The sequence below is a fragment of the Heterocephalus glaber genome, unplaced genomic scaffold (assembly GCF_053883595.1).
Source record: "Heterocephalus glaber isolate CG9 unplaced genomic scaffold, H.glaber_assembly_v1.0 deba00001479, whole genome shotgun sequence".
Classification (NCBI taxonomy): Eukaryota; Metazoa; Chordata; class Mammalia; order Rodentia; family Bathyergidae; genus Heterocephalus; species Heterocephalus glaber.
The window spans coordinates 8,176,228-8,194,702 of NW_028258316.1; the positions used below are offsets into that span (position 1 = coordinate 8,176,228).

The following is an 18,475-nucleotide window of genomic DNA, read 5'->3' on the forward strand; positions in this document are numbered from 1 at the left end:
GTAGAGAAAGCATTGGTTAAGAAGAGGGCACATGGTGGTAGAGCATTTGCCTAGCATGTGTGAGGTTCTGGGTTCAAATCTCCAGTATCAATCAATCAATGTAAATACACACACATATAAATACATACATGACAGACATGAAGGGCCAGCCTGTGACTGTGACTGTGCAGAAGGGAAACACAAGCCTGGAAGACTAATCTAAGGAAGGTCAGGAGCAGCCCCAGGTGAGCTGGGGTTGACAGGCAGGTGGGCCCCCATGCTCCCCTGGTTGTCTCTTCGGACAGGGGCTTTAACCATGTTTTGGACATGAGTGCTTTTGATCACCTGCAAGCTTGTGACCTCTTCTCAGAATGTTTTTAAATGTATAAAATAAACTATAAAGGAAGTCAATGATCCTGAGACACAGTTAGGAAACTACCTAAAAACCAACTGGGTAATGGAATTCTATGCATGCCCCCGTACTGATCCACTAGTAACCGGATCTAGTGCTTGTCTGATACTATGCTTTGATTTCAAAGAGATGAGTATAAATGATCCTTTGAGATATCTGCAACCACTCGTGATATGAAAATATCCATGATGTCTCTCAGGGATAAATTCACAGGGATTGCTAACACATTTGCCATTCGATACCTATATTCATGATGGAAACAGAAGTTACTGAAGACAAAGATGTGATTTTTCTGTCCTCGTCCAAGTTCACAGATCCTTCAAATTCTACACATGGACTCTGGCCAACCCTCGTGTCACATTTCCTTCTGCTTGGGGATCCTGTTTTCCTCTGGGGTCAGGCTCAGGAGTAGCTTATGGTTCCTGGGGGCACAAGGTCTCACAGTGAAGCTTGTGCAGGCCAAGCCTTCTTTCTTCCTAATGAAACCAACCCTGGAGAAACTCAAGTGGTAACCCAGCTGAGGATGTGTGTGTGTGTGACGCGTGTGAGCTCACACTGACAGGGAGCACAGAACGGGGCCATCTACCTCTTTCCCACCCCCTGGGCTCCTCAAGGCTCCTGTATACCTTGTTTCTTTGCTTCTCAACTGAGAACACAGCAACCTGGCACTCATTGTGTGGTCCCCTGGCCAGCACCATCATCTGCCCCTGCCCCCCAGGAGCCTGTTAAAGATGCAGAATCTTGGTCTCCAGTCCAGATCTATAGACTCTAAGTCTGAATGTCAACAAGATTCCCAGGAACTTGTCTGGGCATGAACCCTGTTCTAGAACATTCCTGTTAATGTGTAAAGATATGTGAGGGTGCTGCAGCCCCAGGGAGTTGGCCTGGCTTGAATCCAAGACTCAGGCCAGGTTGAGTTTTTGTTCTGTGACATGGGCTACTGAGCAGGCTAGCTATGGCCTCTGCATATCAGGATGGTGCCCAGAGCCTCTCCTTCCTCCAAGCAGGGCCACAAAGGAGGTACAGAATCAGGAGGGACTGGGAGGCCCCTCAGGAGGGGGAGGTTGGAGCTGTTGGAATTTACACAGTTCTTCTCAGTTGGCCTTGGACTCGGAGGCTGCCACGCCACAGGCAGTGGGTCTAAAGTGCCCCAGGGTCCAAGGCCCTCTGGTCCCTTGGGTCCAATGGCATCCACAGGACTGTTCTTTGTTCCTACACTGAGGCTACAGCTCATGATGGGCTTCAGGAGCCAAAGGCAAGGCCAAAAACGTGATTCCTGTAGCCACACACCACGTGCAATGCTCAACGGGCACACCAACAGTGATCCAAGCAGCTTCATGGAGTAGTGAGGACATAGTGGGAGACATCCAAACCTAACGCAAAGGGAAACAGCAGCCTCAGAGCTCCTCGTGCTTCCAGATGCCCATTTGGCAGAAGAGGAGATGGGGTAGAGGAGCTGCTGGTATCTGGTGCACAGTCTGCTGCCCACCTTTGTCAGGGTTGTTCAGCTGGAAGATATCCGGGTGCTCAGGGTCATCAGGCAGCTGCACCATCCAGCCCATGATGGAGACCTTTTTGCCAGGTGTGGATTTATACTAGAGGAGAGGAACACACAGCTGGGAGGCTCAGGCCCGTGCCCTCCTGTTCACAAGGGAGGCTGACTTGGCCAAGCAAGCTTCCTTCCCACCCCCAGCCCTGCAGTTCCCAGAGGTCCCTTGTCCCAGGTGAGGTCCTAGTACAGGAGTCCATTCATGGGTCTTACATGTTTTCTGTCTGTGCCTCGCAAGGACTTGGCTCCGTAGTACAGGAGGGTGGATCCTGAGAGTATGACCCAGTACCTGGTCCAGGAGGACAACTGCACAAGAAGGGGAGGCAGAGTGATGACATGGGGGGATAGGGTGGCCCCTGGCTTCCCGATTGCAGATGCAGCCACCCCATGCCAATACCAGCTTAGGTCTCCTCTCTTTCCTTGCCTCTGCCATCCCCTGGCAATGCCTTTCCTCCTAGAATTAAGAGGAGGGGACTTTTCTTTATCCTCTCTCACTCCTTTATGTGGTCTTTCCTTCTTAGACCACTTTGTTGAAGCCAGTGCCAGGGCATAATTCCGACATAGTCAAGTGACCTGGGCCCAAAAGCATCCTGGGAAAAGCACTTTTAAAATACAGATGTGCTAAGCCACAATCTAGAAGCTTGATGCTTGCAATGGGCTGCCCTGGATGGAGTTGAGGGGTGGGGACTCTGGAAAAGCCAAGCTATGGGCAGGCTTCTGTTTCTCCAGGACAAAGGACAAAATTCCCAAGGCCCTACGCCTTGGTTTGGGGGAACCACTTCTACAGGGTTTGGTTCTGCAAAGGCAAAGCCAATACCCAAGTGGCAGGAAAAGGATGTGCCTTCAAGGAGGCCCCTTCATATTACCAAGGGCTTTAGTCCCACAGAGGTGCACAGCACATGGACACTCAAGTGACGAACTGACAACGTTCATGGAACGATACTCATCTGTACTATATGTGAGGGACTCTGAAAAATTTCCATTCTGCTCTACTGAAAAATATGGGTCATGACCCACTGACCTGATTTCATTACTCACTATCAAGTCAGCTATCATTCGGGACAACACTGTCTCAAGGACACTGCCAGGCTCTGGCCTTGGGATGGCTGGGGCCTGTACTCTGGGCAAGGAGAGGGACTGGGCAGTCAGTAGAAGAGGACAGACAAAACCCCATGCTGCAGGAGGCTGTGACACTGTGGGATTCCATATCACTAAGTGACAGAGTGTGGCCAGATCTGAGGAGACTTTCTCATCACCCGAGCGTCAACTGGCAACTAAACGCAGGGGCTCCGAGAGCACCTGGAGGGGGTGGGTGGGCTGGGCCCTGGCATCTTCTTGGTGGGCACAGGGAGGAAGGGCATCTCCAGCTGATGCTGTGGGCAGTGGACAGGGATACAGGGCCAGAGCAGGACAGATGCTGCCTGGAGATGCAGCTCACGGATGGCTTGGGGCAACTTGTTGTGCAAGGGGCTGAAGTTCTGTCACATGGGGTCATGGAGCTGGCGACATCTGGGTTCAGCACTGGAGGCTGGTGGTGAAAGTCCTCCTGATCCTCATCCGTGTGCTTTCCTCCACTCATTTTAGGACACTGCTGGGACAAGTGGGAATCTGCATCGAGGAATGCCACACAGCCAAGCACGGGTTCGGGGCCACTCAGCCTCCTGGGCCATTTGACCTTTTTGTTCCCAGCCTCCAGGTTTGCACCTGCCCTCCAGGCCACTGCCCATGCTCCCTGCGTGTAGGCACTGCCACCCGAAGCTTCCAGGAGGAGGCTCAGTGTTGTACAACATGGACACAAAGGCCCCACCCTCTCAGCTGCCAGCTCAGGCTAGGAGCCTTCCTGGCCACCTTTAGACCAGGTGCTCACTCTAGCCAGGCTGCCTCCAGCAGACGTGCTGACTTACTGCGGGCTTCCGTCCTTCCTTGAGCAGGGTTTTCCTTCTTAGAGGCCCCTCCATGGTGGGCACAGCTGCTGAGCTTCCCAGGGTACAGGTGCATGGGCTGGTGGGGCTGAGGGGAGACCACCAGTCAGACACAGCCTGGCATGCTCTCACCCACTGGGGTCCCTAGGAGTCCACTGGTGAGCCCATGGCGTTCCCCTAGGCAAGTGGATTTCAAGTACTGGGCAAGGCCGGGGAGGGGAGGGCCAAGGTCCTAGAAGAGCAGGGAGGGCTCCTGGCAGCTGAGCACTTTCACCTCCTCGGTCTTCAAGCTCTAGGCTTAGTGATCAAGTTCCCCATAACTCAGCTCCTAGCAGCAGCCGTCCTATCCGGAAGACACCTCTGTCACGACTTCCTCCTGGGCTAATACCTACAGCTTCCTCTAACCCTGCTCCTTGGGCTGGCAGAGCCTCGGAGGATATTTGGTTGGGCACAGTGGAGGGAGACATGGGAGTGCCCACAACTTTTCCTTCAGGCTCCTCTTACCCTCTCCCTCAGGATCAGGCACCATCCACAGGTGGTGACCCAGCAGTGCACGGCCAGGCCAGCCTGTCTGAGCCCCAGATCTGGGTGCTTCTGCTCACAGGTGCCACATAGGAGGCACCTTCCCAAGCCTGCTGGAGAGCACCTCTGCCCCACAAACCAATCAGTCCCAAGGATGCACTGATGCCAGGTCCTAACTATGCCTGGCAGTCCATCCCAGCTGTCCACCTCCCCTCCAAAGGCTAGTGAATCTTCCTTTGGATGACTGCTCACTGCCCGCCCCTGCCCTGCTTCCTCCTCTACCCTCTCCACGATAACCCCTCCCACATCCAACCCCTTCCCTGGCTCCCGCTGCTTTTAAGGGGCAAGTCACCAGTCTTCCACCTGCTGGATGTGCCTCCACCCCAGTCTCATCTGTGCCACTTCGTCTCTCTCATTCTGCACAACACTGCATCTGTCTCCTTCCACAGCCTCCAACAAAGAGCTCTGTACTCAACAAGCATCCTAAAAGTGTCCCCTGAATAAATGAGCAAAGGAACAAAGGAATACCTGTAAGCACAGCTCCGGGTTCGGGGAGAATTCTGAACTGGAACCCGCCAGTTGGGTCCTAGGGTGGCATAGAGACGTCCCCTGCTACAGAGGAAAAGGGGTGAATTTCAGCCACAGCTCAGAAAGACCAGGTATCCCCTATGACTCTGTGGGTCAGCCCCTCCCCTCCCCCTCTCCAGGCTTCTCACTCCTGCTGCAAGCACCTCTGGGGCACTTCTGGAGCCACCAAGTCAGTGGACACACACCATCAGAGTCCTCCTCTGGGACCTCTCCAAGTCTCTGGTGAGTATTTCATCTCGTTTGTATCCAAAGTTCACCCTTTTCCCAGTTACCCCAGTGTGTGGCTGATTATGTTTCATGGAAAATGCTGTACAGCCCATACAGTCACAGTAGGGCCACACTGGACATGCACACAGACACAAAATTGTGTGAAGTCTTGGACATCGGGCCTGGGGACATGTGCAGCAACCCCATTCACCAGGACACCAATGGGTCTGTCTGCCTGCTCTGTCCTCTCCTCTGGACAGGCTCATCTGCTAGCTCCAGCTGCCCCTGCAAACTGGCTCTATGACCTGTACAGCATCCAACAGCTCTGTGGCCTTCCCATGGGCTCTGGTCTGGCTTTTCTCCCTCCTGGTGCCCCAGCACGAACCTTTCCAGGGGAGCATGCAGCTTCTGGCTCCACCTCCTTTGGGGGAGGAACCCCTTTGCTCTCTCTTCATCTTTTCCTATCTTAGAAGAATCACTTCCTAGGCCCGCTTGCTGGCAGTAGCCCCAAGTAGACGCGTCCCCAGTCCTGCAGCATGCTCCACCCCTCCGCTGTGGCTTTCTTTGCCCCATGGCCAGATGGCGATGTAACCCCCTATATAAAGTCAGACGATGTCCTTCCCAAATATTCCCCCTGTTGTCCACAGCCAGCCCTGGCCTGCTGCCTACTGGGGATGGTGTGGGGACATCTTCACTCATTGCAGTGGGCACATCACAGCGTCACTGAGCCCAGGGCCTCCATCCTCCAGCCAAGAAAGAAATGTTCCCGATGGCCCTTCGGGTCCACTGTCCAGGGGCACCTTGCTGGTCATCTGGGATGGCTGCTCCAGGACCCTCCCCTTCTGCCATCACTCCTCTTTAGGTGATGACACGCCACAGCCTGCGCTTAGTCCCCCAGGTCCTCAGTGTGACGGGTCTCGTGATGGTCCCAGGCTGACCCCTGACCTATCACAAGCCGTGGCACAGATGAGAGGCCCTGCCATGCTCAACTCCAGCCAGCTGGCCGAAGAGCCTCCTCCCTCTCTGCCATTCACAGAGGGCTGGAACACAGTGTGCGAGTGAGACTTCCCAGAGAGCCATGCCGCCAGCTCTCATTTCTAAGCATCTGGAACCTCAGACTTGAGTAACCTCCAACTGTGGCAGCAGCACTCGCCTCATCCCAAGCTGAGCAGTGCCAGCGACGGGAGCCTCCAGGGCTGCTCTCCTTCCCAGCCATCACAGGGATTTCTCACAAGTGGGGCCTGATGGTGAATTCGGCGATGATGTTCCTCCTCTATGACATCTTCTCTGATGCTGACCCACACTTCCAGTCCGAGCTGCTGCCATCTGGAGCTGAGGGGAGCTTCCCTTCCCTGAGCTGGTCCTCAGGCCTTTGCTGTACCTTCTTGTGGGTCTCTGTCGCCCCAGGACAGTGTGACGACAGGACAGTCTGCAGTCACCAGTCACTCCTCAGACAGGGCAAGGGGCGATGCTGCCACCTGCTTCCCATCATTGTCTTGCATGGTTGGCAGCCATGGCTGTGTATTTAGATGTTGGTGAAACAGGTATTTGTGGATAGAGACTGCAAGTGCATCTTCCGGCGAGCCTGGCCTTGTAGGTGGATATTGCTCCAGTACAACATGCAGGGGACTGGTGGTGCAGAGACACTGGCTTGCTGGGTGGGGTCGCTCACAGACAGACCAAGGAGCCACTGAGGGGCAGGTGCTTGTATGCACCAGGTCATCATGCCTACTCCTCACTGAAGCTTTAAGCACCGCTATGCCTCATGTAAGGAGCAAACTGAGGCTCAGCAATATAAAGCTACTTGACCAAGGCACATGCTTAGTAAGAGTCTGAGTCTACGGCTCAAGCCCCTCACCAGATGAGATGTGGCCTTTCAGAGTGGAAGGAGTAGCAGATGGGCCAACATGGCCTGGTCCATGTCTAACTTCAGTGTGGGCCTCCCTGGCTTACTCCTTAGAGACAGCTCTGATGGGCACTCAGCCTGCACCTCCCACTTACTGAGCTGTGCCAGTGCCTGTGGGGACAAATGGCTATGAAGTCCTCAGCCCTGAGGATCTCCTGGGGTGGGCAGCTCCCAAGTCCCCCGTTCCTTGGCTTCATCCATGCAGAATTCTCCTGGGGGCTCTGGCTGCCCCATACATCACAGCCACTGGCTCCTGACCCATTTACTGTGTACTACTTAAGTGCTTTTGCACAGGAATTTGCCCAACCCTGTGGGAGAGGTACAGTCAATCTTCATACTGTTTTAGATGAGAACACTGAGACTCAAGGAGGCAGGATGTGAGTGCCTGCCCTGGTATGGGCCAAGGGCCTGCCTGAGACAGTCTCCAGATCTGCTTTCTCAGCAGCTGGGTGGCAGCCATCCCTCAGAAGCATAGGAAGGGGTGGCAGCAGCCTTCCATCCCTGCGAGCCGGAGGCTGTGATGGGCAGGCAGCTCAGCCTGGTGGGGTCAGCTGGCATCAGCGCAGAGTAGTGAGGGCCTCAGTCACAGGAGCCAGGTGGCCTGATACTTTCCTGTTTTCTTAGGAAATTTCTTGGGAATTTTCTAGACTGGGAAATGCAATCTGAGTGGGCAGGGGTATCTGGTAAAGGCAGGGAATCATGGATTTCTCAAGGGCTCCTACTCCAGAGCCACAGGCACTGTTCCTAGTGTTGCTCTGGTTCCTTCTCTAGGATGTGGGCCTGAAGGGTGCTAGCAGGCAACTGAGGCCTCTCCAGACCAGGAGCTCATGGGAAGTTTGCTCCGGGGAAGATGTAGGCTGGCAACCAGGTCAAACATCTCAGTCCCCCAGAGTTCCCAAAATGATGATGACAGTGCGATGATGGGATGATGGGATGATGATGATGATGTCAAGGATGATGGTGGTGATGGGATGATGGGTGCCAGGCAATGTGCTCAGCAGTATTTGCTCATTAGCCCACTTAGCCATGTAACACTGAGGCAGGCTCTGTTACCCCTGCCGCATGGATAAGGCATCTGAGGCTTGGAGAGGTGAGGTCACTTGCCCAAGGTCACGGCACTAGGAAGAGGAAGCATGGAAGGGCTGTAGAAGCAGCCAGAGGACTGTCTGGGTCACCAGCTACATGCACACTAAGGCTAGCCACGGCATTGTCGCCTAGGTACACAACAGACTACGGCAAAGCCCTGAGTCTTTGCTGTGAGGCCATGGGGTGCAGGAGCTCTTAGATTACAATTGTGTTGAGGCCTCAGGAAGCTTGGTCTTAGCAGAAGTTGGACTTTCCCCCCATCCTCCCATCTCAAGTTCATAGCGCCCTGGCAGGCTGCACCTGTGGAAAGGCCCAGGTGATACATTTTTCAGAGGTGTTTATCTGCATCCACAAACTCGAGATGCGAAGCCAGTCCTCCCACTAAGCCATGGCTTGTCTGGCCACTTCCTGATGTTTACCCTCATATGGATGCAGGAAGTGCCACCCTGAATTCTGCTGGGCATTTGGGCACCTGCTGGACATTTACAGCACTTTTTAAAGGACCTCTGCTCTCTGTGAGCCACTCACCCTTCTCTGAACAATGTCCCTGGTTCACTAGGCAGGTCCTCAGGGTCCTGCATATCCCCAGGCTTCTGACAGCTGAACAAGTGGGATAAATACAAATCTATGACAGATTTCCTCTCCTGGCCATTAGGAACTAGAACAGTGAGGCTGGAAGTCAGGCTCAGTGGCCCGGTGAAGCCACCCCACAAAAACCTGGGAGCTGTGTGGCATCGTCTGTCTCCACTGTGTGCTGAGAAGTTTGTAGAGAAGGAAAGGGGAAGAGCAGACTGCAGAGGGCAGGACAGACACAGTGAAGGAGAGACTTGGCCGTGGCTTGGCACTGGCTCTGGGAGGAGATAAAGGCCCTGGTCAGAAAAGCTGTGGGAAGGGGTTCTTGGGTCCCCAAGAAAAAGCAGCTGGCCAGGGCATCCAGCCTTGACTGCCACAGCCAAGGACAGGCGTTATGACTCGGGTCCAAAATGGTTCCCCCAAAGCTCACTGTGTCGGAGGCTTGGTTGCCAGGTGATAGGCTTCTGGGAAGCGACTGGCTCAAGAGGGCTCTAACTTCATCTAATGGATCGATCGATCCAGTGGTGAGTTCATTAGTGAGTAGACTTCTTAGGAGGTAGGGCTTCACTGGATAAAGCAGGTCACTGGAAGGCTCTGAAGGGTATATTTTGTCTCTGTCTCTCTCTCTCTCAGTTGCCATGGAGAGGTGTGCCCTCCTTATGCCATGACACTCTGCCTCACCTCAGGCACAGAAACAGTGGAGCCAGTTGACTATGGCCTAGAACTTCTGAAACTATGAGAGCCAAAATAAAATGTTTTCCCCTTGAAGTCGTTTTTCTCAGGTACTTTGTCAGAGCAACAGAAAGCTAACTAACACAAGGGATCAAGCACATGATCCCAGAACCCAGAGGTCCAGGGACCTTTGCCCACTCTTGTCTCCAAGGATTCAGCTGGGAGGCCTCACATGCCAGACGAGTGTTGGAAGCTAAGGGAGCAAAGTGGGAGACGAAGTCTTTGGGGAACCATAACCCTGTGTGTGGCAAATTATCCAACTGGGCTGCCAAGGGCCTGGGCCAAGTAGACAAACCCAGGTGTAAGGACGGATCCAGGGAAAGCAGCGCTCAAGGAGTGAGGAATGAGAGTCAGGCATCCTGGCCTCAGCCACAGCAGGGTGGGGCTGGCAAGGTCCTCTGTGAGTCACCATGAGTGCAGCTGTGCTGAGGGGACCCTCGCGCCAGAGCCAGACCTAATTCTCCCCAAATACTGCAGACTTTGGGGCTCCGAGCCACCTTGTGCCCTGGCAAGCCTGGGGCATCAACCAAACCCTTTGATCCCAGGAAGGGAACATGCATCTTTGAAACTGTTTCAGGGGTAGCAGGCATGGTGCTCTGTCACCACCAGGCATCTACTTTCCTGACGTGTCCCTGAAGGCAGTGGGTGGTTCCACTAGCTGAGACCAACAGGAAAGCTCCTCACACGGAGCGGAAACTGCTTCACCCAACCACCTCAACACTTGCTGCCATGGGGCCAGCTGCCTGCAGTACCCTTTAGAGCCCATCCTGGGGCCAGCACCATCCTGGGGGTTGCAGGGGCTGGTGGAGCAGTGCCTCCCAGTCTGTCTGCCCACAGGGACTGAACTGCCACCTGAGGGGATTTTCTTCCCTTGCCCAGCCTTAGCCCCTGGGTGGTTTTGTTACTGGTAAGAGGCACCTACAAGGGGAGCTCTTAATTAATAAAAGTCCCGCATTGGTTCCTCCATGGAGCAGCTCTGCCGTGTGCACATCCCCATGGCACACTGAGGAGCTGAGGCTCAGAGGCCGAGGCTCTCCAGGGGACTGAGCACAGGTGGCCCTGACCCCGGGCCCCTGGCCTGCTGGCCCAGCATTTGCTTTGCAGGTGCACCAGGAACTCAAGAGAGCAGGACCCGTCACAGGGCCCACCTCTTTACCTCTCCCACAGGAGACTCCTAGAGACCCTGAGCGTTCCTGGGCCACCTCTCCCATCCAGGTAACTCACAGCTCACGGGCTCCTCAGGCCCCAGGACCCCCCTAGGGCTCTCTACGGTCCTCTTTACCAAATGCCCTTGGATCTTAGCTGCCACCTCCTCCAGAAGCCCCCCTGAACCTGCAGCTGACACAGTTCTCCCTGCTGGGTGACCACGACTCCCTGCTCAACCCTGCCAGGGCCCCCTGTGCAGCTAGCTTGACTCTGACAAGGTCCCTGCAAGACAGGAGCCTTCTGCTTCAGAGGAGGCTATGTGCTGTCCCCTCTCCCCCTCCCTGTCCCACTTGAGGGGCTTCCTCTGCCACTGGGGCCCTGAGGCCCCTTCCCTCCTATTCTTTCCATCATCCCTGTCATAGTCTGATCTCACACAAGAGGACACTTCCACAGGGCTGGCACTGTCACGCTAGTGACACACTAAAAAGGGTGGCTGAGGACTTTGCAATGAACTCTGTGACACATGTCCCTATTTCGCTCCCTAAACACTGGTCAGTAATCATCTCTGAAGATGTCTTCTTCTAAGAAATATAGGGGTTGGTGCCTCTGGAATGGTCCATGGCTCCAGTGGAGCCAATGTGGGCACTGCTCTTTTATCTTTTTTGAGCCAGGGTCTTGCTATGCAGTTCAGGGTGGTTTTGAACTCAGTATGTAGCCCAGGTTGGCCTCAAGCTCATGGCAATCCCCCTGCCTCAGCCTCCAAGTGCTGAGATTGCAGGCATACGCTGCCACACCTGGCGATGTGGGCGCTCTTGATGCTGGCCACTTTGGGGACACACTGGGCACATGTGGCCTGGATCTGGCTGACAATGAACAAACACCTTTAAACCCTGCCACTGACATGTCCATGTGTATAAACTTGGGGAAGGTAAACTCACAAGGTGGGCCAAATAAAGACAGGCAACGGGAACTTTCCTGCCTCCCTGTTTGCAGTGGCATTGATGGTGATAAGAGCTGTGTCTCCCTGCTCTTTACCTTGGTGCATCTGGCTCTATTTCTCTGCCTGGCCTGAGCCAAGCTTTTACTAGGACAGGGGCTGGCCCATCGAAGGCCAGGCCCCTCAGCTTCAGAGCTGCAAGAGGACCTAGTCAGGCCTCCAGCTCTCTTGTCTTTGGTCCCAAGTGAGCCTAGCCCTCTCTTGAACCTGTAACCCGGGTGAGCCCCTTTATCTGTTTGAGCAGGTGGGACAATACAGAGAAAGCGGGGATCGTGCAGTAGCTGTGAGGACAGCTGAAGGCCACTGGGCAGGGAGGTCTTTCTGGGCAGACGCTAGGCCCCGTGCCCAGAGGGTGATACCCAGGGATCCACTCCCCTTCAAAGAGCAGGCACAGATGGAGCACAGGGAGGCTCCCCAAAGGTCAAGCATAAAGGATACCCAGGGGGAGGCAACATGGTGGTGGCTCAGCTGGGAGGGAACAGCATGGAACAAGAGGCAATTCCCTCCACTGCTCCTGCAGAGTCTGCAGGAAAGACTGGAATGCCCATGTGCTTTCCAGGGAATAGATTCTCAGGGAACAGGAGCAGAGATTGATGCAGGATGGAAACAGGGACAGGAGGCTGGGGGCAGTTGGCATTGGGCAGTCAGGCCTGCATGGGAGGGAGTCTTCATTGGCCCCGCTGGCATCTTGTGAAGCAAGTGGCCTTCTGTCCCGCACATCCAGGAGGTCATGGGCCAAGAGCTAAGTCTCCCAGACAATGAAAAGCAGGAAACCCTCTCTGCAGGGCAGTTCAAGAACTGCTGAAGGCAGGGCTGGGCATCTGCACAGTGAGTCACTGGGAAGCCAGTCCTCAGAGGAGATCCTACCCAAAAAGCACCCGCTGCAGACACTCAGATGGAAGTGATCTAGACGCTGTGAAATGTAGCTCACAGTGTTCATGCATTGCACACAGCACTGCCTCCTTGGAGCAAGGAATTCACCCTCACCCTCCTCCTTCCTAGTCTAAGCTCAATCATGGCACTTAATGGGAACCATACAGACTACACCCTCAGCAAGTTGCTTGGTATCTGGCAGGGAGCAGCTGCTTAATAAGTAGCTAGCAAATGAACAAATTCATGAATGAGCAGATGAAGGAATAAAAAAACAACGGAAAGAAAGAAAGGAAGAATGAATGAATGAATGAATGAATGAACAGATCCAGGTGAATGAACAGATCCAGGTGAATGAACAGGTGCTGGTGTGGTTGCTACTCTAGATCTCGGCACTGGCTGGAGTTTCCCATTTGCTGTCCTTTCAGTGGCCTGTGGCCAGGGGAGACACTGGCTTGCCTGTAGCCCTCTTCCTCAGGGCATATCCAGGAGTCCCCTAACTGGGCTGGGAGTTCTGGAGTCTGCCCCTTGGGCTTGTGGGCGTACCCTTCCCACTTTGGGTGGCCCCAGAGCAGGAGCAGCTGGGCCAGTTTGCCTGAGCTCCCCAAAGGGAACAGAGCAAATGTCTCTACAGAAGTCGTGGGACAAGGGCAGACCCTCTACCAGCCATCACCTTGAGTTTCACCGACAGACTGACTGGCTGACTGGGGCCTGGCCCTGTAGAGATGTCACAGCTGGCCCTCTGGCTGAGGGATGGGGAAATGAAAAAGGTGCTTGGTGGCAGAAGAGTGTGGATTTGGGTCAGCTCTGCCCCTGTCAGATGAGTGTGAAGCAGGCAAGTCACTTAAGCTGAGCTCTGCTGTCCACACATACAAAATGAAGACAATATGCATGGCTGAGGTGGAGGTGCAGGGAGTCCATGCACATGCATGGGCGGGGCCCAGACAGACTCTGGCACAAGGAAGTGCTCAGCATGGACATCTGACCGCCTGATGCCCCCTCTCCCCTGTGAGAGGTGGCTAGAGAGAACCAACCTCCCTTCTGGTCACTCTATGGTTGTGGGGACAGCAGCTGCAGCATCATGGGAGTGGGAGTGTATGTGCACATATGTATATGTGTGTACTACGTGGTGTGCATATGTATGTGCACGAGCATACACTCACACATACATGAATGCACACATGTGCACACACATGTATACATGTAGAGTACTGAGAAATGTAGTGCCATGTACCTGTAGGTGTAATTGTGTATGTGCACATGTATACCTGTAACTTTGTACATGTGTGTGCGTGTGTGTAGAGGTGCATAGCCAAGTGTGCGTGTGTGGACATGAGTATGTATTGAGCATGTATGCATGTGCTTATGTGAGAGAGTATGTGTAACTATGCAGATGTGTGCATGTAAAAACATTTAACTGTGAGTGCATGAGTGTGCATGTATATCAGGCAGTGTGACAGTGTGTATGCATGTGCATATATACACGTGAATATGTAACTAAATGCGAGACTGCAGCTGAATCTGTTCATGTATGCATGTGTAACTGAGTGTGTACACAGTGTGTAACTGTGTGTACACATGCACGTTAGAGCACGCAATGGAGTGTGCGCACACGCACATGTGACTGTGAGTGTGTGTGCACACATGTGGATGAGTGTGCAGTTTGTGTATAGGCACTGTGAGAGCACTGTAACTATGAGTGTGCACAGGTGTGTGACATGTGTGAGAGCATGGGTGACTGTACCGGGCCCCTGGGCCCCAGGGGAGGCCCCACCCTGAAGGACAGGATGCACCTGCATCCTGGGACATTTTTCTTCACCAGGTTTCCTTGTGCCTATCCTCAGACCTTGAGTCACCAAGATGTCCACCTCTCCTGGAGCCCAGCTGTGGGTCACCCCTTTGAGGCACCCCTGTCTTCCTAAGACTTGGTGATGGCCCAGGAACACGTGTGACAGGTGAATTCCTGAGTGGGAGGCTGTGTACCGGGGCAGACAGGCTCTGCACAGGGAGTCAAGCCATGGGCCAAGGGAGCTGGGGGATGCATGGCAGGTGTAGACAGTCCTCTGTCACTAGTTCCCAGCAGGGTGGTGTTCAATAAACTCCGAGTGTGAGTGCAATACCCCTAGAGCCCACCAGGCGGAGCCACATGCCCATCTCAAGAACAGGTGAAGCTGCAGCTCCTGGATTCCAGAACCCACAGTGCACAGCCAGTCTGCTCCCAGGCCTGCTCGAGGCCTGGGCTGGAGGAGGCGCTGCTGGGCTGTCCCGAGGACCAGAGAAGTGGGGCTGCTCACAGCACCGAGGCCAGGACACCCATGTTCCTATGGCTCCTGCCCGCTGCTGTGGAGCCACAAGACTGCCCCCTGAGGCCCATGCCCAGAGCCTGCCTCCAGCTCCTTGGGGCCTGAGACCTCCCATGGGAGGAGGCTAAGCTGAGGCCACACTCACCTTTCCAGCCCTGAAGACATCTCTTCACTAAACTCTGAGCTCTCACTACTGCCTGGAAAAGGAACACAGATCAGTGAGCGCAGTGGCCTCGCAGAGAGGAGCCTGTTCCCCTGTGCTCCTGGGTCACTGGGCTCAGGCCCCTGAGTTCACAGCTTTCTGACCCTGTGGGTGACAGCATGACTCAAGTTTTTGCTGCTATTTCTAACTCTGCCCTGGGAATGTAGAAAAAAAAAAATCCTGTCCCACCATTCCCAAGGATTCCTCTACACCCTTCCCACTACCTGCTCACTGGCCTATGGGGCTGGATCCTTAGCCCTGTCAGGCATCCATGTGCCTTGCCTCTGTATTGTCTCAGACCTCAGACACTCTAAGCTGCAGGGCAGCAATAAAAGCAGGGGTGAGCAGAAGGAAGGGGTTAGGAGGAGCCTCAGGGCCTTGGATAATTCTGAGCAGTGGCCCTCATTCCGGGGTGTTGGGGACAGACCAGTCCAGCTCCAGACAGAGTATGTGCACATACAGCCACTTACTCGGGCTTTCATCCCCAAGCAGAAAAACATTTTGAATTTCCTGACTGGAAGAGCCAGAAGTAAACAACTCTGTGATCTGCACCTGGACACTGGACAGCACAGCACTTGACCTGCCTTCTGTCTCAGCAACGGCAGGCCTGGACTCAGGCACGGCAAAGAAAGCTTCCTGGACGTCACATAGCTGCTCTGGGCCCAGCCAAGCACTCCTGGGCCTGCATTTCCCAGAGTGCATTCCTCAGAATCCCAATCCCATTCCATACTCCAAGGAAAAGGGGTCCATGGGTGAAGACTGGGGGACCCCAAGGTCTTGGAGGGTGCACAACACTCATCAACACACCAAAGTCTTGGGGAGGAAGCCTTTGCTCCACCTAGCCTCTCCCCAACATGTGGAGCCCAGCACACCCTTCCACGGCTGCTATGAGCCCCAGGAGGCACTGGCCCACGCTGGCCCACACCGCTGCCTGTGTCCACATGGGATGGCCCCTGAGGACAGAAGGCAGACATTGCACTTGCTTGCCACGGATTTTCAGAGGGGTGGGAGTGGCTGCCCTTGGGCTGAGAGCCTACAGTCTCTGAGACTGGAACATGAGATTTTGCATGTTTTCCTCTTGCCCACCGGCCCCGGCTCCTGGCCTTCTGCCCTACAGGCCTCCTCAGGTCCAATTCAGCACGGCACCTGCCTGTCCACACCAGACTGGGGAGAACCCCCTGCTAAGGGAAGCAGACAGACACACACACCACCAACAACAGAAGCACAGGCACATGGGAGGCAAGGGCCTTCAGAGAGGCACCGGCCTGATGGCAGTAACATAAGGGTGTCCACCTGCCCTCAGCTGACCTGGAGATGCAGGGGGACAGATCTGTGACCAGAGCTCAGGGCTAGCCTCAGCCCAACTTCAGCGTCTCCCCACCTCAGTCTCAGCCTCAGCCAGTTCCTTTCTGTTCCTTTCATCGACACAAGCACTCTTTCTGGCTGATACTCAGCGAGGTCATTCCAGCCCTCAAGATTGCGTTTTCATCCTCCCTCCTTTGGCTCCACAGCGTAAAGACAGTCACACGCTTGAGACCCAGTGGCCACCCAGCGACTGTGCCAAGAAGTTCTCCTTGCTCTGCGCTGTGGGGTCCTGGGGCTGAGGCTCTTCTGGGGCAGCAATGCCACTGTGACAGCAGCCGGCCTCAGGGGGCTCATCTGGACTCGAGCCTGTGTCTGGCTGCCTCTTCCTCTGCCTAAAACACTCGTGGTGCAAACCAGATAAGAACAACCTGGGTCTCCCTGAAGTCCAGAAGCCTGGGAGGCAAAGGCCTCCTGGCTCCAGGGTACACTGTAGGGAGCCACCTCCTTAGGGGCGAGGGGCCACTGGGTTCCCAGGGCGGCAGTGCCGCTGGGCGTGGCACAGTGACACACAGACACAGAGCACATGCTGAGCCTTGGCCCCCTGCCTGTGGCGTGCAGGCCGGAGACGCTTACCTAGGGAGAGTCCATTGGTGACGGTGGAGGAGGTGAGGGCGAGGCCCCTGCGGGGACTGCGGGACTCTAGGACACTGTCATCCAGAAGGTGCCTGGCTTTCTCCGATGGGAATGTCGCACTTTTACTCTCAACTACACTCAACTGACACATCATACTGGAAACGGAAAGGAAGAAAGAAGGCACAGCTCCTTATCCACGGAGCAATAGCAGCGGCACCTGCCGGGATGCAGGTGTCCAGGCTGTGCCCTCTGAGGTGTGACCTTGAGCAAGTCACATCCTTTTGTGGACCCTCAGTGTCACCACACATCCACAGGGGATAATGTTGCCGGCCCTGCCTGCTCCCAGGATGAAGATGAGGCTTGTGAGGAATGAGGCTGCGGCGGTTCTGGAATGACGCGCCTGGTCCAGTCCTGGCTCCCACACCTCCTCACCATTGCAAGGGATGTTGCCTTGTGAGCCCTGTGGGACTCATTCTTACACTGTGCATATAACGCTGCTACCTCGGAGGCCCCGAGGGCGTGCGGCGCAGCAGGAGGAGGGGGAGGGGTGCTGAGGACTCAGAGTGGCTCTCCTCCTGCCTTCGAACTCCTAGGGCCCACCAGGGCTGGGTGGCGGTGACTCAGGTGGAAGGCAAGCAGGCAGAGGAAGGAGGGAGGGAGGCAGGAAGAAAGGAGGAGGGAGGGAGAGATGGACCCATCTGTTCAGGAGTCTGTGCCCAACGCCCAGGGGATGTGGGCCTGGCTGCCCCCAGTCATCAGCTGTAAGCCCCACAGGGTGGGTGAGCCAGCAGGTTCACTGCTGTGCAGACCGATGCCATGAGACACCCAACACGGCCCCGAGGACAGTCACTGGCACCCACTGGACTTTGGGTTTCTCCATAAGAGAGCCACTAACAGAGCCTGGGCACCTTTGCTGAAATCCCATGTTGCTTCCCTGCCCTTTCCTTTATCCCTCCTCCATTAGCTATGGAGCCTGGGGTCTCTGTGGATGGCAGGTGGGTGGTGCTACCAGTGCCCCTCAGCGATTCCTGAGCTCATGCCAGTCTCAGGACAGCGTGCCAGCCAGGGGCATCAAGAGCTCCCAGATCGGGTATGGGAGGAACCCAGCTGTGGGTGAGGACTCCCCAGCATTCCTTCATTCATGCCCAGGCCAGGACAGAAGCCCCAGGGAAGGGCTGCTCAGTCACCCACTTGTTGCCCAGGCTGTGACTCTTCCTGTGTCGAGGGACTGGTGGTGTGGGGAGGCTGCCGGCCACGGATGCATCAGGGCAGGTGGGTCTCCGGCGGAAGCGCGCTGAGCTGGAGCCCACAGAGGGGCCTGTGAAGAGAGCAAAGGGAAAGAGATGGAACAGAGCAGGGGTCACAGGGGTGTGCATGGGGAGAGGATCAGGGTTTGGGGTAGAACCCCCAGCCGGCTGTCATAGGTGTGAATGAGCCACACAGCTTTCTGCTCATCGGAGACCCCCTTCCACTCTTCCCATATCATCCATTCTCAAGGCTGACAGCCACTAGTGGATGACCGGGACCTGTTCTGCAAGGGGCC

The 18,475-nt window shown here is 55.2% G+C and overlaps 1 protein-coding gene across 31 annotated transcripts in view; it reads right to left on the minus strand.

Annotated features, from left to right (window-relative positions):
• The window catches only part of Ralgps1 (Ral GEF with PH domain and SH3 binding motif 1), a 262,738-nt gene that overhangs the window by 8,538 nt on the left and 235,725 nt on the right, over nt 1–18,475 (minus strand). For 19 of the 31 annotated variants that reach the window (XM_087182742.1, XM_087182744.1, XM_087182739.1 and 16 more), the window contains 8 exons: nt 18,124–18,250; nt 16,933–17,087; nt 14,938–14,989; nt 4,913–4,996; nt 3,845–3,950; nt 3,379–3,531; nt 2,154–2,246; nt 1,881–1,986 (listed from right to left, as the gene is read on the minus strand). In XM_087182742.1, the coding sequence (XP_087038868.1) occupies nt 1,881–1,986; nt 2,154–2,246; nt 3,379–3,531; nt 3,845–3,950; nt 4,913–4,996; nt 14,938–14,989; nt 16,933–17,087; nt 18,124–18,250 (876 nt within the window). Of the gene's footprint in view, nt 1–633; nt 814–1,880; nt 1,987–2,153; nt 2,247–3,378; nt 3,532–3,844; nt 3,951–4,912; nt 4,997–14,937; nt 14,990–16,932; nt 17,088–18,123; nt 18,251–18,475 lie in introns of all 31 variants that reach the window. The other 12 variants (XM_087182747.1, XM_087182749.1, XM_004849354.3 and 9 more) reach the window with 5 other exon arrangements.